At 54.7% G+C, this 21,648-nt stretch overlaps 1 protein-coding gene across 1 annotated transcript; it reads left to right on the forward strand.

Moving 5' to 3' along the window:
• Nucleotides 1–18,167: 18,167 nt before the first annotated feature.
• LBX1 (ladybird homeobox 1) lies at nucleotides 18,168–20,597 on the forward strand. Its single transcript, XM_068399940.1, has 2 exons — nucleotides 18,168–18,711; nucleotides 19,015–20,597. The coding sequence occupies exons 1-2, from the start codon at nucleotides 18,387–18,389 to the stop codon at nucleotides 19,515–19,517; spliced, it is 828 nt and encodes a 275-aa protein (XP_068256041.1). The 5' UTR covers nucleotides 18,168–18,386; the 3' UTR covers nucleotides 19,518–20,597.
• The last annotated feature ends 1,051 nt before the right edge of the window (nucleotides 20,598–21,648 follow it).

A 21,648-nucleotide genomic window follows, 5' to 3' on the forward strand; every position in this document is an offset into this window, starting at 1 on the left:
TCATGTGGCCTCACCAGAGAGGAGTGATCAAAGGAGCCCCTCCAGCCTGGCACCCTCTGCAGCAGGTTGCCCCCACAGTTGGGTGGCGGGTGCAGCCCGGAGCACACTGCCAGCACAAGCAATTCCTCTCAGGTCAAGGACCTGGCACAGTGGAAGGTGTCACTTACAGCCAGACATGGATGGCACAAGCTGTGGGGGTTTAACTCATCTCAGTGGGCTGAACCCCTTCCTGAGGAGCACTGAGCTCCTGAGCTCAGCCTGCTGCTGGGAGCAGGGGTGGGGGAACACAGCAAGGCAGCAACCGGCCCCAATGCTGGCTGTGCCCTGATGCCCGATGCCCTGACACCTCTGTGCCAAGGCTGTCCTCCATCACAGTCCTTGGGGGATGATCCTCCTGCCAGGGAGGTGTTAAGCTTGTAGGAGGGAGATGCTTTTCCTGAGACAGTTACTTTGATGCTGTCTGCATCTGTAAAACCAAAACTCCATCCCTCCAGAGGTGCCTGTTGGATTTGAATCCAGCACTGCTGGCAAGCAAGGGCAGCTCATACCAGGGCATCATGCACAGTAGTGACCTTCTGCAGGTAGGTGACTAGTGCCCCGCAGCAAGGACAGCACCCAAACCTTGCCTTGCTGCCTCTAAGCAGGCCTGACGCACACCCTGCTGCCTCACCAGACTGCACCTTGTGGCAGGGAAGGCCTCTGGCCTTAAGGAGTTTCTTTTCCAAAAGAAGCAGAGCCCTAACGTGCATGCTCCTACACGTGAGGGAGAGCCGGGGCTGGAGGCCAGGCCTGCCTCAGCCCTCCCCAGCCAGGCTGGCTCTGACCTGTCCTGGGCTCTGACCCCAGACACAGGGCCTGAGCCCATCCAACTTGGATGGTTTGAAAGAGGGAGATGCTGCTTCCTAGAGCTCTTGAAGGGGATGGGTGCCAAAAACGTGCCTACCCATCTGCACCACACTGAGGGTCTGGAAGCGAATCCAGGCACAGCGATCTGTGATTACACATCAAGGACAAACAGAGCTCAAGGCTTTGCTGTTGTCTTCTCCCACAGCGGGGAGATGGACATCAGCAGATCCTATCAGTGTCAGCAGGTCGCTCTCTTTCCAGTTAGAAATGAGTTGTTACACTGAAAATAATTGACCCTTAATGTCAGCTGCAGGGACCAGAGCATGCATTGCCACGAGGTTAAGCTCCTTCCAATCCATCTGCTGTCCCTGCGTCGAGCTCAGATGTCTCTCCTTCTCCCCCAGCCCCCAAGCGCTCCTCTCAGCTTTCAGAGCCACTCTGGCTCCCGGGATGTGCCTTTAGCCTTTCCCTTCTCCCACCACCTCCACTGCTCCACAAAGATGAACGAGGTCAGGGACGGGTGATACGTCACCACCAGTCCCTCTGTAATCCAGAAGGGACCTGGGAGAAGGCTTAGCTATCAAGTATCCATCAGCTAGTGGGGACATCGATCATGTTAACATTGCAAAGGTGACGTTCTTCTCACTTCATCTGAGCTATGGCTCCAGTGAAAGCACCAAGAGACCAGCATTTCCAGAGAGAGTTGCTAACAACAATAGGGGGATGCTGCTGCACTTTGAGGGTCCATGTCACATGCTGCCCCCAAATTGTGAGCCTCATCAGGCTGGGAAATTTGGGTTCTGTCTGTCCTAAGTCTCTCCAAAATGAGCTGCCCCATTCAAACAATGAAGCCATGTGGTTTGGTGAAGGCAAATAGCCAAGCAAATGATTGATACATTTATACAGTTGCATAAAAGGGCTGGAGGAAAGTAATTTCTTTCCTTGCATCTGATCTGCTTGCTGGCCTTGGTGGGGTCATTTCCCACCCCTGTGCCTCTATTTTTCCTCTGCCTCTCTACCTTGTGCATGCAATCTGGAGCCTCCTTGGAGACAACCAAGAATAACAGGGCTCAATTGGGCTGGGATGTCTGGTGCCTCAGGATGAGCAACAACCGTGGTTGTTGCTGCACACTCAGGCTTTCCCCCAGCCTCCAGGCACTGAAGCTCTCCCTGCCCATCCACGTCCATCCAATGTAGGCTGGATGCTGTGCCCATTCAAGGCCTCAGCAGGAGGCTGCTGGACACCTTTGTGGATCTCTGAGCATGGACTTGGTGGTGGACATGAAAAGCCACAGCAAGGAGGTGGGGGCAGGACAGGCAGATGAAAAGCAGCTGCTGCTGGGGTGCAGCGGGGCAAACAGCTGTGTCCCCCAGCAGTGTCTCTCTGAAGCTTTCAGGGAAGGGAAGTCACGAAGGCAGGAAAGGGAGGGAACAGGGAAGCAATGCTGGAGAAGGCAGAATTCGTTTGCCCATGGAAATCTCCCTGTAGTCATGGCAGGGCCTTGCTGTGCTCCACGCTTTCAGGGAGGGGGCGGCTGCTCAGCCGCATTCCCACCCTGCTGCCCTGCCTTTCCCGTATGGCACTGCTCTGTGGGGACATTTAGACAGCGAATGGGCAGCACGAGGCCAGGCTGGCAGCTCCGGGCGGTGAGCGGGGCAGGTGTGCGGTCCAGGCCTTTGCAGGTGCAGGGCTATGCGGGCGATGCATCTGCCACGCTTGCCTCCATGCTCCCACCCTCCAGGCTATCTCGTATGCTGGTCCTGTCTTTCCATGTCTCTGCTGACTTTTTATCCTCAGCGCCTTCGCTCGATGGGAACACTCGACCGAGATGCTGCGATGCACTGCCATTTCCACCGGCGTCAGTAGCATGGCAGGCACGAGGCAGCCCGGCCGCCAGCGCGGGGAGGACTTCAGCCTGGTGGGGAGAGGGTAGCAGGACAAGCCCCGGCCAGAGGTAAGCCTGGGGCACGGCACACTGCAAAATTGACTGCGACCGGCTGCAGCGAAAGAAGGAAAGGCTGATTTATGCCCCCACCATCTCCACGCTGCTCGGTTCCAGCAGAGCTAAAGTACCGGGTTTGCCTGTACTGGACCCGTTGCGGTGCAAGATCCTGCCAAAGCGTGAGAGGGATGTGCGGTGGAAAGCGTATCAGGGGTGGTATTGTCTACACACAAATGCTCAACTTTATGTACTTTTAACTAGAGGTGTAACAGATGGTTGCATCTCGGTCCAAGCAGTGGAGAGCCATGCCCATTCCGGCTGGAGCCAATCAATCCCGCCACTCTGGGGAAAACGGCAAGCTGGGTTTGGAAGCGCGGCTGCCAGCAATCCAGAGGAAGGCTTTGCGCAGGCAAATGTGGGCCGCTGCCATGCGAAACCAGGGAAACGGGATTAAAAAGACATCGAGGCAGACAGCAGAGCACGGTGCCATGGGCCTTCCCCGGAGCAAATGGTGGGAGAGACGGCGAGTGGCCGGGGCTCAGCCTCCCACCAACCAGCTGCTCCTGCGTGCTGGCACAGGGAGGGGAAGGGAAAGGGGTTCACTGGGGAGGGGAGAGAAGTTTTGTGGGGATGGGGAGAAGGCTGTTGGCATGCAGTGGTACCGGGAAGGGGCTGCCTGCGATGCTCTGCCTGCTCGCGATGCTCTGCCTGATCCCCTCACCTGTCTCCATACCCCACAGTGCTGTTTCTGTGTGGGATGGGGACTGTTTCCCACTGTCATAGCTCCTGCTCTTCACAGCCCCACAGCCAGAGCAACATTCCTCCTCTGACCTCAGGTACCAGTGGGGATGTGGGTCTGCAAACCCCAGCCAGCTCTGCTCCATGGGGGGCCCAAGGCACCACAGCTGGGGGCTGGGGAGAGGAAAAGCCCTTCAGTGGGGAGACAGCCTCCCCCAGCACAGCCCATGCTGGGAAACCAGTACGGACAGGGATGTGGCAGCTCCCACCCCAGGCCACACGAGGGAGATTTGCCACTCTTTTCTGGAGAGTTTTTGGGCTGATGGGAGGACATACAGAAGTGTAGAGGTGTCTAAGTCTGTTTATGGTATGGGGTATAAGGAGGTGGGTGATGGAGAGAGATTATACAGTGCTGGTTATGGGAAACTGAGCCAGGAGATTACAGCCAGGAGGAGTTTTTAACATAATAGCCTTCAAGATAGCGAAGAGCAGGAGAAAGAGCATGAGAGGGAAACAAGCACCCTCACCTCTGTTTCTCAGGCTCCTCACCACCTAAAGCAATGGTAGATAGTTGCTCACTTGCTGGGTAAGGTGCTATATTTCCCACAAATCCCAACAGGACCGATTTATCCTTGCGGTGTAAAGGGCTGGATAAGCACACAGGTTCAGCCAGCTCTTCCAGGCCCACATTGTGGGGTGAAACATCTGCACCACACCCTCCCTGAACATCTACCCAAACCACATGGGCACTTTTGCCTTCAGGGCACCTAGATTTGCTCCCTGCATGGTTCCACTTCCAGCAACAAGGAGCACTTGAAATACAGCTGTGTCCTTTTTTCTGGGATAAAGGTTTATATCAAGAGAGAAGGATACACAGACTAAGAGAGGTAAAATTTCCATGTGCCACTCACCTCCTGCCAATGAACCTGCAAGACTGAAGGACAATGGGAGCAGATACAGTCGGAGGCAGCCGTCAGCCGAGCCTGCAGTTCACTTGTGAGGTGCTCAGCAGACACGCAGAGTTTGGAGGTGCCCCTTGGGATGCAGTCTTGGGGGCTGCACAATACAACATTGCAGAGCATCAGATCAGGAACTGCAACGGAAGGTTGCACGGAAGAAAGCGATTTTGTTTAATGGCTTCTGGAGACTGAGAGATTTTGGAAAATCACTAGAATTGTGGGTCCTGGCAGGAAACCCGTGCTCCATTTCAGTGCTGTCAACACCAAGCAGCCAAAAAAACTGGGAAGCGGGCTAAAAATCATGAGAGAATGCTTAAACCAATGGAAGAAAAAGTGTGGTTTATCCTTGTCCCTCGCCCTGGGTGGTTTGTCCATAACATCTGCTCATCTTCAAGGGTACCTCTGTCACCACAAAGCTCGGGTTAGAAAACCCACATGTGCAAGCTGAACTGCTCCCAAGGTTTTGAGTGAAACATGAAAAATCTGCAAAAACCCCATGAAGCAATGAGACCGGGTGACCAGAGGAGTCTGCCCAGCAGGGCAATGGGCAGCCCTAAAGGCTTAAGTCCTAGAGGATTGTTTAGAGGGAGACGTCTGCATCAAGGACATTTTGGTCCCTGCCCATCACTGGCACCATTCACCAGCCCAAAAGTTGCATCCGTATGACTGAGACAGAAACGCATCCCAGCAAGCCAGCAGGGAGACGGCAGGCAGCCTTCTGCAATTAAAATGAAGTATTTCAAGCAAATCTGGCTCTTTCCTCACTCCTATCACATAGCAAAAGCCTCAGGAAGTCTCTCCAGAGGCTTCCTCCACAGCCTGGCAGGACTGGTGCCCCCCACGGGGCCGTCGAGCCTTTCACATCACCCCCACAGCGCTGGGGGTTTAACCTGTTTCAAGGACCCGTTCTCCCTCCCCCCTGCACCTCCTCATTCTCTCTCATAGTCACGTTCCCAGGTACCTCTCAGCAGATGTTTATGATGCTTTTGTAAAACATTTCCACTTTCTGGAGCTTACTGAGCTCTCTCTGTCTTGCAGGTGCTGTTGTCTGGGGAATGCAATGTCACGAAACGACTGCTCTGACAACAGACATCTCCTCTCCCAGCTCCTCTTCCTACCCACAGACAGGGTGCCACCTCTAGAGAGACCAAGAAAAACCTTGTGGAGGCTGAGGACACTCGTCCTTACACTTCTTCTATAACCATTATCATTCCCAAGGCATGATAATTTTCATAGCAGGGCCCAAAAGTCCCTTGGAGGTTTCATTTGCATCCAAATTCCCTGGACATTTCATTTTACATCTGCAAAGCCCTCCCGGCCCTGGCAATGTGGGGTACACAAAGGCACCAAAACCTGGGTACGCAAAGCAGCAAACCCCAAGTGTTGCAGCACATGATGGGGCCAGGCTGAGGATAGACTCTCATGCCAGCCCCACTGTTTCTGTTTCTGTGGCCCCAGCAGCCAACCCTTCATGTTCACAGCTGCCTTCCCTCATACATCAGCAAACCCCATTCATCAGCCAGGCGTCTTCCTCCAATTCATCCTGGTGGCCCAACATTGTCCCTAGGTGTTTGCCCAACCGGGGACACCACAGACCTCCCCACTGCCCACCACACCATGAATGTCATTCTCTCTATGAGGCGCATCTTGGTTTTCCTCGGTCTTCTCCATCAGCTGCTCAGTCCTGAATAATTCACCTCTCCCACAGTCAGCTCCACATTTCCAGGCTGACAGGCTTTACCAAGGGCTATGGATGTCTGTGCTGTCAGAGAGGCCAAGGAGTGGGTGAACAGGGATTAACTGTGCATCGCCTCTTCCTGAACAAGTGTGAGCGGACATGGAGTTATCAGGTGGCAGATTCATAACAAGTAAAAGGAAGATCTTATCTTCATAGCTTGTAGATCAGCCATGAAACTCATTGCCCCAGGATATTGTGAACGCCAAAAGATTATATGGGTTGAACAAGTGGTTAGACACGTTCCTGGAAGAACAATCTATCTGGGGCTATAAAACACAAAGGTATCACTTCTGGCTCAGGACTCTCTGAACCACAAACTGCCAGAGGCTGGGAAAGTATCCCAGGCAAGCATGCTATTTATTTGCTAATATTTGTATTATAATAATATAATGTAATACTATAGTGATAATAATATACTATATAATTGGGTCTTTTGCTCTCTCAGGACATCGATGGCCAGACAGTTGTGGAGCCAGGATATGGGGCTAGGCAGACCTTCATTAGATCCTATATGGACTTCCTCAGCCTCTCCTATATGGTGGCAGTATAGATCAGTGCCGGGCTGACTGCCATCAGCACTCCTGCAAACACATCACTGAACTGCCTCGTTGCTCTGCAAAGGGGACAGGCAGGGATAAAGCCTCTGATTCTGAGTAGGTTCATGAACCTAAATCTGCATTTCAAACCCCTGCCTGTGCCAAGGAGAGGTGGGGTGTTAAGCTGTGTGTTTGACTGAGCTCTGGGTCTAAAACCAAACATGTTGATCTCTGAGACTCAGGTGTGGATGTCTGCATCTTTCCTGGAAAGTTATCGGTTAGAGAAAGACCTTCATCTGAAAATAGCTTTTTGTTTCTCAGGAACAGATTCTTTTCCATCGCTCACCTCCTCTCATCTGATGCAATAATATTGACTCTTCATCTCTGTTTGGCGTGATCCCCTCAGCACCCCCAGAAGCAGCAGCACCATCTCCTGTGCTCCTGGTCCGTGGAGAACCATTCCCATTCCCAGCACATCCAAGTGCCATGACATGTAGGTCTCAGACGCTGCCCTGCTCCATCTCCATGAGCAAGTATAATCCCTCTGTCCCCCTCCACATGCTTGTAAAGCAGAACGAGCCCAGCTTACCTCATGCAGGCATTTTTGGGACTGAACCAGCAGCTTTGGGGCAGGAGAACATCATGGGCTTGACACAAGCTGGTCCTGGTTCAGACAGCAGCCATGACTGCATTCCCATCGGTGTCCTGCCCCCATCATCTTTGCACCTACCTCTGCCAAAACTCCTGCCTGGGAAAGAGACCTGGGGATGGGGGGCAGATTTGACCCCTCCAATACCAGGGGAAAGTCTGGGGGAGAAAAAGCAAAACTTCTTTTCCATTCAAATATAACTAATAATAAAATCAGGGAACAATAATGCTGGAAATATGCGAAGTAAGCAGAAATCTGGCTAAACATAAGTTTTCCACGAGGCATCAGGAAATCTCTGAATTGCCATGAGTGCCTTATTTAGTGGTGTGTGTGCTTTTTGTCCACACAAGTTCCAGTCACTGCAGCCATCAAACATTTTTTAATAGGAGCATTAACTTAAGAATAGCTAACAGTAATATTCCTAGCTGTGTGGAAACAGCATTTTATTAAATGCTTCACACAGATTTTGTATAATAAAGATGAATATATTATATCCTCTGCCTCCCCCAGAGTGAAACAATAATAGGAAAATAAAAAAAAAAAGCCAATAAAGTGAAACATAAATAGAACATAATGGGACTAGTAGCGAACTGAACTGACTGTATAACATCTGCTATTGTTTGCCTGGCAAACGCAAACAAGGGGAGAAACCAAGAAAGATCTGAACAGCCCTAACCTCTTTCCCCTCTGCTGCAAAAAAGCAGCACTGATATCCCAAGCAGATCTCTTTCAGAGCTGATGGAACAGTATAAGGCACGACTTGCAAATTTGTCCTCAAACAAATGTGTCAAATTCCCTTGGCTTCTGTGCACGGAGCAATTTTCACAAATCTTTTGATGCCAGCCAGTTTGTGTGTGGAAATATTCCTGGGACTGGAGAGGTCTCAATGCAAACATTCATTCATTTAAAAGCTCACATTTTGCCATGTGTTTGCCCCTCGCTATTCTCCGGTTCCTGAAGTCTGCTCACCCCGTCAGCCGAGCCGAAACAAAGCCGTGGAAGCCAGGCAACAAATCCTGCCAACTGAAGAGGTACAGAAAGAGACGACATCCACGGGCAAGGCCTCAGCTGGCTCCTATATATCATCACCAGGGAGTGCTTGCCCATATCCAGGACCTTTCGAGAAATCGGCATAGCTAAGGGATCACACTGTGAGCAGAAGGGGGGAAAAAAGGAGGAGGGATTTTTGCCGGGCAGCTCCTTTTCAGGTAACGATCCGGCCAGCTCACAGGTGCTCTCAACCCCGGGCTTTGCATCTACAAAATCCAGTCTGCGTCTGTGACCAAACTTAAATCATAGCCATCCTGATAGCAAACTGATAACAGAACTATCTGGAAGCTGGGGGAAGGAAAGAAGAGCTAAATGCCTATAAAAGTCATTTTCTCTTTTATTTGTTGTCTTGCTTGTAATGATCACACCATGTTTCCTATCTATTTTTACAGTAAGTTGTACGCTGATCTCTAGAGGCCCCTGGATGACTTATTATTAATGATGTCTTCTTATTATGGATGGTGATTTATTATCAGAATGATTCTATTTGTACTGGGTATGTTGTTCTGCTGCCAGCACAAAGCTCTTACCATCTCCAGAGCAAAAGGTCGTGTTCTTGCAGCACTACGTGCCCAGTGCTGCGACGCTGAGCCGGTGGGTCTGTGGGTGACACACGTGCACAGGGCAAAAGGGCAAAGACCAAAGAGAAGAGTGGCCCTGGTTCACCCACAGCATTGCAACTGCTCCATAGCTGTGGGACGCATGGGCACTGCTTCTGCCACTGCTGGACTTCACTCCTCCTTACCCTCTGCCTGCATCCCCTGAACGTAATGAGGTCACCATTTAAGGATCTGTATACATCTCAAAAAATCATATCTTCTGTAATTTTTACCTTGAATTACCAGTCAACAAGTGTTTAACCTTGGGAAGTTGAAATTGCTTTTCTACCCTGTCCTGGAGTCCATGTACTCCAAGGCTCATGGATGCTCTCTAGCTATAATAAGTGACCATCTGGAGTTTGGCAATACGTTTGCAGGACACAGGAGACTTTTAACACTGGTGTCTTTGCTGAGACTGAAAGAAGCAGCAGGAGCAGGTACACAGCTTTCCAAGCAGAAAATCACAGGATTTAAAGCTCGGGAGGGGAGCTGCTCCTGAAAACTTATCCTGTGGTTGGGATAGACCGAACTAGCCCCTCCATGGCTGTTTTCCCGTCTCTGAAGCAGCAATGAGACCCAGGGTCCAGCAGCCACGCACCCCACGCGTTCGGTGCCCTCCATCCAGTGGCCACTGCCCCGCCAGCCCCCACCACCGCTCCCCCCCAGCCAGGGACTCCCTCAGCTCCTGTGCACTGAGGCTTGTTTTTCCATCCCTGGCCTCACAAGACTTAAATCCACGTTCATCACAGGCCTTTCAAATCAGCTGCAGCATCCCCCCCAGAGTGAGGGCTGCCCATGCCAGCCAGCCCCTTTGCACAACCCAGGCTGCATTATTTCTGCTGTTGGTGGGTTTAATATCTCCCTTTCTAGGCCTTACTCACCCCCTGTTAGCTCTTACTGAGGAAGGCTGGTAGGTCCTCATGAAGTTGTAACACTAACGATGGCAGATGCAGAGAAACTGACTGGTTCTGTCATATGCAAGCAGAATCCAGACCCATGTGTTGCTGCATATGTGGCATTAGCGAAGACCCGCTTTCCACACCTGTGAAAAGCAGCAGAACTAAATAGACACCGAGGAGATTTCAAGCAGAAAAATGGGAGAAATCTTGAGGCTGTTCACTACACACGCTTTACTCAGTGCCCAGAAAAAAACATCCAGGCAGTAAAGTTCCACTGTCACAAGTGATCATACATCAGCTGGAAAAGAGCCCTGGGTGCCAGGTAGGAGGACGTGGGAATTCAGTGCCACGAGACGACACAAACCAAATAAAACAGAGAACAGAGAAGGACTGGTGTCAAACCACAACTGGGCCACGGGATGCTCAGAGGTGCAATCCCTAAAGATGAGGCATTTTTGTAGCAATATTAAACCTCAGAGTTCAGAGTTTGAGTAATTTTCCGAAAAGCAGGAATTAGGGAAATGCCTAACAGGAGAGAGGGATATGTTTTTTTTAACCCCAGCCTCCTGCAGGAAGCTCTTCTCTCTCGCTCCATTGTATGGGCATGCAGCACTGGAAACAGGGAGACAGCCTGATCCGACAGCAATCAGTACAGAAACGCTGTAAGCTGACAGCAGCTATTACACAGGATGGGAAATGCCAACTACCACTACAGGATGCTAAAAGTACCCATCGAAAGAGCCATGCCTGATCCAAGTCCATCTGAGGAACGTGTCTAAGGTTCCTGGGGCAGAAAGCAGAATAATATAAACAGAGGTGTAAAGCGTCCCATCAGAGGTATCTGCTGGCCGTGGCCAAGCTGGTGGTGAAAGGCCACTTTTCAAGGCAGGTCTGAGACAGGCTCCAGGCAGGATGCAGAGAGCAGCTTGGTACAGGAGAGAGGTGCTGCAAAGCCCTGTGTCTGGCAGCAAGGGCTGGGAGAGGTTTGAGAATCGTCTTGTGAACTCCAGCCATGGATGGAAGGCACAAGAGCACAAGAGTATAGCCTGGCCTTTGGTGGGAGAAACAGGGGAACAGAGAAGAGGAAAACTGCAATACCCTGACTGTGACTGGGGGGATGTGTCTGGTGCTGCGGTTTGGAAGGAAAAGAAGAAGAGGCATCTGAGGCCTTGCAAACTCACCTCACGTGTGAGTTCAAAGACAAGCGAACTGCTGTTTGACTCTGCCTCTAACTGCTACCCCTTCATAACAGCACCCAAGAGGGACAAGGGGAACAAACAAAGCAAGCCTAACATGAAGGGATGGATTTGAGGGACGTTTTTCTTTCCAGCAGCTCTTGTCTGAGCTTGGAGAGGTCCCACGAGGCCAAACAGGGTAGGATGCAAAAAAGGAGGGATGGAAAAGCAGGAGCACTGAAAGAAAGAAGTGGGAGGTAGGGAGGAGCAGCCTCACAGCACACAAAATTGGAAATCACAGCCAGACTCTGGCTTCGCATCTCGGTGCTTCTTTTGCAAGGGGTGGAAATATTAGTTTTTAATTAATTTTCTTATTGCAGTTGTTGGAAGAGGAGGAGGGAGTGGGATCACCTTCAAAAAAGAAATACAAATAACTGCTTTAACAGGAAACTTTTGCTGCTGTAATTTATTGGAAGGCGAAATGAGCTCCGATTACATTATCCACCCGCACTGTGCCGGCAACACGTACTTCGGATATTGCGCTATAATCCAATGACTGCTCCTGAATTATTAACACCAAGCTGTTATTAGAAGAAGTTGCCTGGCTTATTTCCGCCATTCTCCCCCCCACTCCCTTTATTAAGTTTCAATTGATTCCCCACACCTCCTCCTGCCCCCAAAAATGAGCCCTCGCCTCCCTGACTCCTTCATAGCTGCCACAAACGTTACTTGCATTTGGCAGCCTGGTGAATTATTCACGCGTGCCGGGAGCGGCGGAGATATTACAGGTCTCGGAGGAGCCAGCACGGCTCGGCTGTCACAGCCCCGGGTGGCTCTCTGTGTGTGTGTGTGTGTGTGTGTCCCTCCCCGTCCAACAAAGTTTTGTCGGGCCCCAAGTCCAGAGCGGAGTTGGAGGCCGGGAGCATCCTGCGGACAGCCCCTCCACCACTCCTCTCCCGGGTGAAGCGAGGGACCCCCCGGGCCCGGGTCGAGGAGAGCATCACCCCGGGCCCCGACATCCCCAGCCCAGCCCTGCGGGGCCCCGAGGTGACAGTGAAACCCACCACTGCGCGCTATTTCCAGCCGCCTTCGGGCGCAGCTGCGCGGCGCGGGCGCTGCCTGCCCCGGCCTCCCCTGCGCCCATCCCCGCGGTCTCAGGGAGAGCTCCGCGGCGGCGGAGCCCCAGTCTCCCCACTCCAGGCTCTTCCCTGGAGCCGAGGGGATCTGGAGAGAAGGCTGTGGCTGCGTCCTGTCCCAAAACGAGAGTGACACAGGGTCCAGCCAGGGTCTGAACAGAGGGTCGGGGCTGTGCTGATCCCCTCTGATGGATCTGCCCCGCTTGTCCCGTGGCCCGGCCTTGCTTCTCCCGGGATTGAGACAGAGCAGGGAGAGCCCAAGATCTGCTAAATCTCTGCTGCCCACAGAGCCTGGCACCGCCGGGAGCTCTGAAATGCCCCCGACCGGCTCCATCTCACCTCCCTGCCCTCCTCGGCCTTCCTCCTCCTCCTCCGGAGGGGTCCTGCAAAGTGCATTTATCGAAGAATTTAAAATGTATTGAAAAATCAAGTTCTCGCCTTGCCTGGAGCTGGGACGGGCATGTCCCGGCTGTTCTTCGCGTCCAACTGGGTTTCTTGGACTAGAAATTAAAATACTAGAGTTTTTAAAGAATAAAAATACTTTCAGATACTCGACTCGCCTTTCCCTCCCTGCGGCGACTGCAGGAGGACCCTGTCCCCGGGGTGAAACCAAGGGCCGCTTCTCGCCTGTCTGGCCGGGGAGCCCCGGAGCCCCGGCTGGGAGTGGCGGGAGGTTCACGGCTGCTGAGGCCCGGCTCTGGGTCCCGCAGCAGCTCAAACCGGCTCTCCAGGCTCCCTAAACAGCGGGGGAACCCCGAAAACTCGCAAGGAGTGCCTGGGGGGGCGGGGGGAGATCCCGGTTGTGCTAAGAGGAGAGGGGACATGCTGGCCCCCGACATTTGGGGTGGGAACATCCCCGCGTTCTTCCTCTCAGTGGGAAACGCTCCCCACGGCCCCACGCAAGGTGACAAAGGCGGCCGGAGGCGTGGATCCGCCTCGGGAGTTACTTTTGTGTTTTACACCAGCTTGCAGGGGGGCAAGCTCCCCTATTTTCCTTGCACCCCGCTCGGGAGCATCCCTGCCTACACCGGCCCAGGGGCTCACTCAAATTTCGGCTCATCCCCCTCTCCTGGCCCTGCGGCACGGCCCCGGGACGCGGGCCGGGAACCGCCGTGCCCAACTCCCCTCCCGGGAAAACAAATCGGCTCCGGGAGTGGACAGGGGGTGCCCGGACCCTGCAGCTCCGCCGGCCCCGGCGCCGCTGGGTCTGCCCGGGAGTTCGTTTGCAAACGAAAAAGCCCCGGGGAAAGGCTGAGAGCCGGGCACTGCGCTGCTCCCCGCTCCCCCGCTTCTGGCCGCTTTTCTGGGGCGGCGAAATTCGTCCCTGTCCGGCTTCGCGCAAGTCCCATCCCCAGTTCCGCAGCATCCCGAGGGAACGGCTGCTTCTCCGCTTTTCTGTGTCGGGGAAAGGCCGAGGGTGCGCGGGGAGGGTGGCTGCAGCCCAGCCGGGCCGGGCGCGCTGCCCCTGGCCCCGGCTCCGCGGCCGGGTGCGGGCACTTGGGTCAGATTTATTTTTGGTGCAGCGAAGTTTTTTCCCCCGCAGGGAGCTGGTGGCGAGGGGAGGAAGGAGCGGGCGATAGCTATAAAACGACCTCCAGAGACGGGCTCGGCCGGGGAGTTTCTCCCCAACCCCTCAGTGTTCCCCGGCCCCCCGACGCCCCCTCCCCAGTAGAGTCGGGAGCCGACGGCCGCCCACCTCGGGGCGGTTGTTTTCCAAGTGGAGCAACGACGAGCAGCTCCCGGTGGCGGCGGGGACAGGGGTCACCTGTGGGTACGTTTTACTGGCAGCTTTGCAAGAGAGAGCTGGGACAAGGATCTCGGACCCCGCCGCGGCTCTCCCTCCTCCGGGCTCCGCGGTGGATCCCTCGGGGCTTTCTCCGCCCTTCAGCACCCGCAGTCCCAAACTTGGGGGTGCTTAAAGACGAAAATAACAGTTATTTCCTGGGTTCCCGACTTACCAGCTCGGCCCTGTGAGGGATGCTGTGCCAGGACCCTGCGCTGGCTGTCAGCTAGAGGGCACGGAGCTCTGCACTTCTCCGCGCTGCTAAGAGAGAGCGGCAACGTGTTTAGACCACTTAAACTAGGCAGACATAACTGGGAGCCATGCACGGCTCAGCTATGCCGGGAAAGGAGGTGTCATTTGTACGCAGTTACTTTGGTGATCAACACTTGAATGATTTATGCCGCCTGCTTTAATTATATTCCTGTGACATTTTCCTGGACAAAAGTGGGCCGAGTACAGCCAAAGCCGGGCAGCCCCAGCAGCGCCCTGCCGCTGCCTGCCGTGCCCGGGACGGCTCCCGGGGTCGGGCAGCCACGCCGACACCCCGAAATACGGCTCTGGGGACGGCGAGGGGAGATGCCTCCAAAGATGCTACTCGTAGCCAGAGGGATTTTTTGTTCCCCCCCGCCCCGAGCAGTTTCAGATTCAGCGGTAGTTTTCTGCTCCGCAGAGGAGGAAAGGCCGCTGCTTTACTCGCTTTTCTTCCCCGGTGAAAGGCGGGGACCCGGAGCGACACCTCCCCGACGGCTCCGGGGGACCCCCTCATCCATCCCCGGGTACAGCGAGGGGCCGCCGTTCCCTCCAGCACTGCTCCCCTCCCTGTCTCTCGGCCCAGGGGACCCGACCCAAACTTTTCCTGCCTGTACCAGGAGGGGATCAGTGCCGGGTCCCCCCTCGGAGGGGCTGGAGCTGGCAGAAGGGGGGTGGGGGTTTTGAGGCGCTTTGGATGAGGGCGTTTTTTCACAAATTACCCCGAAGCTGGGAGACACGACCCGCAGCTGCCTCCCGGCGGGACGGGCAGAAGAGCCCGGTGGGATGCAAAGTTCAGTGGCGGCGGCCGGAGCCGGCCCCCGGTGCCCCTTTGCTACCTGGGAGCCTCCGAGGACAGGGGGACGCGATGGGACCTGCTGTGGGGAACCGAGGGTCCCTAATTCGGGGCTGGGTGCCAAGCGGGCTGCTAAAAAAAAATAAAATAATTAAGTTTCGAGGGGTGCGGAGGGAGGTGCTGAGCTCTTCCCCTAAGCCAGGGCGGGGGCAACCCAGCCTGCCCCTCCCCTAAATTTTGGCCACCCCCGGAGAGCAGAGAGGGAATCGTTTGCGGGGAGAGAGTTGCAGCGGTTGCAAAGGCAAAGTGAGCGCAGGGAAAACAAAACCGAACCCACCGAAGACGCCACCGAGCCGCCGAGAGCACGGCAGAGAGGGACCGGTCGGACCCCGCCGGGACGGCCGCAGAGCGTCGGGGAGGGCTCGGTGGGGGCCAGGACCTGCCCCCTTCCCTCTCAGCCACCCCCTTTCCCAATGAGGTACTATTTGTGGGGAGTCATTAGGGACAAGGACAAGCGGCAGGCCTGGAGCCACCGGGCTGAGCTACTCACGCAAAACACGAAGCCGGCTACCCTCTGGCAGGCAGCGGTCGAGGCAAACGAAAAAGGGTCCACCTATCTCGACGAGCCTGTGCTGATGCTGCTGCCCGTCCCCTCGGGCTCTGCCCCTACTAGGGAGACCAAAAAAAGCGGGGTGTATTTAAAGGCCTGTCCCCCCGCACAGGCAAGGAAGGGGGATGAGGGCTGGGGGGAAAACAGGGGATCCTGAACGGTTTGCGGGACTTCGCTGTGGCTGGCGAAGTTTTGCCCCTGCCCTGAGCGGAGCGGGCTGCGCTCGGCGTGGGGGCGCAACTTGTACCCCGGATCTCCTCTGCGCTCCGCGGGGAAGGCGGGCCGGGCTGCAGCCTGGAGCTGGCGACGACTCGGCGCATCCCGAACTCCCGCCAGCCGCCCAAACTCTCATCCAGGAATGAGACTATTTTTTTCTTTCTTTTTTTTTTTCCTTTTTTTTTTTTTTTTTTAAAAAAAAAAAATCTTATTTCTGTAATTATAACACCAGCATCCCTGGCTGAGTTCTCAATAAAACCCGGATCCTGACATAAAACGCCACACTGGAAAATAATGCAAGGGGACACAAGGGAGAGGAGGAAAGTCTCTAATTGGTTAAAATATGTTTAAATCACTTCATAAAACCCACGCAAAGCAAAGCAAATAATCCACCTAGCAAGCAAAGAAGCCGGGCGATTTAGAATCAGTGTAATTCGCTCCCCCCCCGACCGGCTCCCCCCCAGCTCCTCGCAGTATTTGATATGATGAATAACCCAATATAGGCCTTTAAAAATAGGTCACTGCATAAAGAGACTCCCAGAGAGCTATAAAAAATGGGAAGAGGGCGCTTTAAGGAGAGGAGCCATTTGCTTCTTTTGTGCTTGTTTGGTACCTAGCGGCCTGGGAGCTGCCAGCCGCCCTCCTCCTGCCCGTCAAGGTGAGGAGGGAAAGTTAGGGCCGGATCCGGCCCCGGGCTCTCCTCCTGCCCCTCCGCCCCGCCATGCGCCCTGTGGTTGCCGCCCGCCCCGTCCAGCCCCGGCCCGGCCCGGGGTCCGCGTCCCGGCCGCCCCGCGGGGAGCCTGGGGGGTGCCCCCGCGCAGGGTGGGGGCCTTGACAGATCACCCCCCCGGCTTCGGGCTTTGTCTCTCCGGGCCCTGCGGAGCGGCGAGAAGGAAGCGGGCTAGTGGCCCGGGTAAAAATAATAAGGCTCGGTTCTGGCCCCCACGGACGGCCGCGCCGGGCCGGGTTGGGTTTGCCCCGAGGGTGGGGGGCGCAGGAAGCCCCGCCGCCGCTGCCCCCCCCTCCAGAGCCGCCCTCGCAGCAAAAGGCCTCGGGCTGGAAACCGGCCCTCTGCGGCCCCGACACGGCGCTTTGCTGGGCGGCGGAGCCCGGCCGCTGCCTGCCCCTTCTCCCCGCGCTGCCCCCGGCCGGGATCGCCCGCCATCCCCGGCGTCAACGGAGCCCAAGAAGCCGCCGACATCCCGGGAGCGATTCCGGCCCGCGCCCCGCCGCGCAGCCCCTCCGCGGGCACCCCCGGCACCGGCACCCTCCCGGGGCGGGCCTGCCCCGCCGCCGAGCTGCCCCCGGCCCGGCCCCCGCAGCCCGCTCCGGCACAGGGCGCTGGGAAAGAGGAGCACGACAAATTCGGCGGAAACCTTCGGGTTTTATTGGAAAGGAAAGATCTGCCTTACCTGGAACCAGGCTCTCCCCTTCTTCCCCTCATTAAAAACAATCAAACGGCTCTGGATAGAGCCGAAGAGAGACATTTTAAATAAACTAGTAGCCGAAATTAACAGGAGGGAGAAATAGAAGAAAAAAAAAATATCTCGGGGGGAAGAAAAAAAAATATACCGCCGGATATTTTTCGGTTTGTTTTGTTTTCGCTTATTATTATTTTTCACTATACTCTATTATCCTGATGCAATAAAGGCTGGTTTGTAATGTAATTTAAAAATATATATGTCCAAACAAATAGCAGGGCCAGAATATGACAAGTGCATTCAGCATTATAATTCAACTGGGCTCCACCTCCATACCGCCTCCTAATTAATGGGTCTCCGAACTTGCAAAAGCCTGCATTGGACAGAGAGAGAGAGAGGGAGCGAGCGAGAGAGAGAGGGCGAAAAGTGTCATTGAAGATAATTGATTACCTCCCAATCAACAATAACTTGTTAGCAATAGTCAATTACCCCGTCTCTTCTCGCCTCTTTCCCCTTGGTCCGAGGTCTCGGTGCGAGGGCTGCTCTCCCCCTCTCCGAAGTCTGCTTTTTTATTTTTTTTTCTTTTTTCCTTCTTTTTTTTTTAATTATTTTTGGGGGGGTATTCGCTTTTGGGGGGAGGGAAGGGAAAGTGCTGCGATTTGGGGTGTTTCTTAAAATAGCAGCTGGGAAGAGGAAGAGAGAGGAGAGAGCGAGCGAGCGGAGAGTAAGGAGAGAGAGAGAGAAAGGGGGGAGGAAAAAAATCCCCGACCCAAAACCCTGGGACAAGAGGTGCGGCAGGACCACCTCTCGGCGAGGGACCGACGGCAGCTCCGCTCCCGGCCGCAGCCCGCCGCCCTGCCCGCCGCCCGACGTGGCTCTCCCCGGGAGGAACCGGGGCTCCTCCGCCGGAGTTGGAGGTGGGCTTCAACTTTTGCTCGCTGTCTCCGCCGCCGTCACCCCGCGGTCCCGCCGGGGGCTTCTCCCCGCGGCAGCACATCCCCGTCGCGGGTGGGGAAGGCAGCCCCGCGCGGCCCGGCCCCACCATGACTTCCAAAGAAGAACCCAAGCCCTCCTCGGGGGAAGAACGGCGGCGGAGCCCTTTGGATCACCTCCCACCGCCGGCCAACTCCAACAAGCCCCTCACTCCCTTCAGCATCGAGGACATCCTCAACAAGCCCTCGGTGCGGAGGAGTTACACCCTCTGCGGAACGGCCCACCTCCTCTCCGCCGCCGAAAAGCACCCCCCGGCCGCGCTGCCCCTCTCCGGCCGGGCGCTGCTCTCCCAAACCTCGCCCCTCTGCGCCCTGGAAGAACTGGCCAGCAAGACCTTCAAGGGGCTGGAAGTCAGCGTGCTGCAGGCGGCCGAAGGTAAGCCCCTCGCAGAGTGGGGGAATCTTCCCGCGGGTGGGTGCCCCGCTCCTCCCCACGGGCTGTTTCTCACCCCCCTTCCTCCACTTCCCGGGGTGTCGCACGGGGCGGGATGGGGGGTCCCCGGGTGGCCGGTACCCGGCGGCATCCTCTCCCCGCGGCCCTTGGGGTGCGGGAGCGGCGGCTCTGCTCCGCTGCCCCCCCGATACCGAGGGGGCAGGGGTGTGGGATCTGGGGAGCTCGGGTAGGGGCGGGGAGGGGGGACATGGGGAAAGCGGCGACAATCTGGCGGCTCGTCGGCAGGCAGGGACGGGATGACGATCTTCGGGCAGCGGCAAACGCCGAAGAAGCGTCGAAAGTCGCGAACGGCCTTCACCAACCATCAGATCTACGAGCTGGAGAAGCGGTTCCTCTACCAAAAATACCTGTCACCGGCGGACCGGGACCAGATCGCCCAGCAGCTGGGGCTCACCAACGCCCAGGTCATCACCTGGTTCCAGAACCGCCGCGCCAAGCTCAAGCGAGACCTGGAGGAGATGAAGGCCGACGTGGAATCGGCCAAAAAGCTGGGCCCCAACCCCGCCGTGGACATCGTGGCCTTGGCCGAGCTGGAGCCCAGCGCCGAGGGAAGGGGCAAGACGCGGTCCGGTTCCCCGCCGCCGCCCCCCGCCGCCGCCCGGGAGCCCGGTGCCCCGCCACCGCCCCGCCCCGCCTCGCCCCCCACGGAGCGGCCCCGCAGCCGCCGGGACAGCGAGGAGGAGGAGGAGGAGGAGGAGGAGGACGTGGAGATCGACGTGGATGACTGAGGGGCGGCCGGCGGGCCTCCCCTACCACCACCATCACCCCGTACCCCGCCGCCCCGTCCTGCTCCCCCCAACCCCGGCAGCTCCAAATCGGCACCCCCGGCCCCCATCCCGGCCCCGGCAGCGCGGCACGGCGGCTGCTCCCCCTCGGTCGGAGCAATAAGCAATAGACACCCACCACACACAGACACACACACACAAATTAATGTAGGGTAGAGTCGAGATCCCTCCGCCTGTCACATCTTCGGAATGGTGCAATTACGGACGGCTTCTGTATAAATATTTAAACGTATATATTGAATTTTTTTTCCTTCCCCCTTCTTTTCGAGGCTTTGATTATTATTTTTTTTAATAGCTATCAGTGACGATTATTTTATCTATAAGGGAGACGCGTAACCTTGGAATAAACTCGGCTTCCAACAGATGTTTGGGTAGGCAGTTGTTTTCAAAGACTTCCGAAACGAACCACTTTAGAGGAGACTTAAGTTAGACTTAAAACGGCAACAGCAAAAATTAGCCACTTTCCTTTCCTTGCATGTTTCAGATGTGCACGAAGTAAATTTTTTTTTTCCTTTTAAAAATATTTTTTCTTTCGCAATCTTGGGAACTTGGGGATGGGTTATAATGCAAGTTGAAAAATATATACTTTCTTTTTTTCCTAGAGCATAGAGATTTGTCTCCAATGCAATTTCTGCCTCATTTTACCAATTAAAAGCTATTTTTACCATTTTCTGCTATTGTTGTGCTTTTATTAAAAAGCTGCCTTTCGTATTTTTGATATGAAGGTGGTAAAAAAAAAAAAAGAAAATGAAAAAAAAATCCTAGAATTATTTTTTACTCTTTTTAGAATTTTTGCATGCTACGGAAATAAACAAGGACAAATCCCAGGATCAATACATTTAAATATTACGCTATAAATTAAAAAAAATGTACAGATTTAAGACCTGTTTTTGTTTGAATTGTACAAATTTTAAAAGGCCTGCTATTTAAGTTCCAGTAGGGACAATGTCGCTTTATTTACTGTCTCTTAGAATTGTACAGATAGCTCTTTTTTCCGATACAATAAAATCTTTACCATTTTAATATACTTTTAACGTCCTTCTTTGTGAACGAAAAACCTCTCCGCTGGTCCCAGGTTACGACAGACTTTCCCCCCGCAGGAATCTCCCATCCCGTTTGCATTTAAAGTTACTTTAACCGCTGTACCTGTGAGGAAATGACGGGGAAGGAGCACACGGGCAAGAACTTTATTACTTTTAAAAAAAATTTTTTTTTAAGGTTAATGCCCGGTAGAGGTGTACCAGAGGCAGAACCCGGCGGATCGATGAGGCCGGAGGTGCGGTGAGAGCTTGCCCGGCGCGGGGGATGCGGAGCGGCGGCGACGGGGACGGCGGGGCCACCGGTACCCCCCCGCTCCAGCCTCCAGCAGGGCATTGCCGGTCCGAAATTAGAGGGGAAAGGGAGTGGAGAGGAAAAAAAAAAATAAAAGAAAGAAAAGCCAAATCCGAGCGGAGAGGAAGGAGGTATCACCGATTTGGCTCACCGGTGTGTGTGAGCCGGGGGAGCTGCTCCCCGTCCGGCGGGCCGGACCCCCGCTTCTGGGCAAAACCGCTGCTACGGGGACACGAGGATGGAAAATGTTTCGTTTCCCCTCTTTTCCTTTTTTTCCCTTTTTTTTTTCTTTTTTCCCCCCTCTCCCTCTTTTTTTTTTTCGCCACAATTAAGCCTCTGGTGAATGTGTTTTCTCTTGGCAGCGTGACCTGCCTTTGGAGTCGAGCAACGTGTGTTTCTCCCTATTCTTTGCAAAATTTATGTGAGAAAGACAAATCTGGTGTACGGTGGCAGAGCTCGGCGGAGAAGTGTCCAGATAAGACAGGGCTGGTTTGTGGGTTGGATTTTTTTTTTTGGTCCAGTTTCTCCGAGGCTAAATAAATCTTTCTCTTCTTTGAGAATGGATGGGGTTGTAATTTTTAGCGTAAAGCATGAAAACTGGGGACAAATGAGCCCTCTTCTCTGAAGTGACAAGCGACAATGGAGCATATACAGCCTCCTGCGGTTCGCCATGCTGAAACAAGCGTGCCCCTCCGCAGCAGAGAGAAGGCGAGCGCTTGGAGACCATATGGTTTTTGAATTT

Source organism: Nyctibius grandis, chromosome 4, assembly GCF_013368605.1.
Source record: "Nyctibius grandis isolate bNycGra1 chromosome 4, bNycGra1.pri, whole genome shotgun sequence".
Taxonomy (NCBI): Eukaryota; Metazoa; Chordata; class Aves; order Nyctibiiformes; family Nyctibiidae; genus Nyctibius; species Nyctibius grandis.

Bases quoted from the DNA above. Each gene is read 5' to 3' on its own strand.
- LBX1 (XM_068399940.1), top strand. From the start codon at position 18,387: ATGACTTCCAAAGAAGAACCCAAGCCCTCCTCGGGGGAAGAACGGCGG. The intron at 18,712-19,014 runs GTAAGCCCCTCG...GCTCGTCGGCAG, and splicing joins CGTGCTGCAGGCGGCCGAAG to GCAGGGACGGGATGACGATC.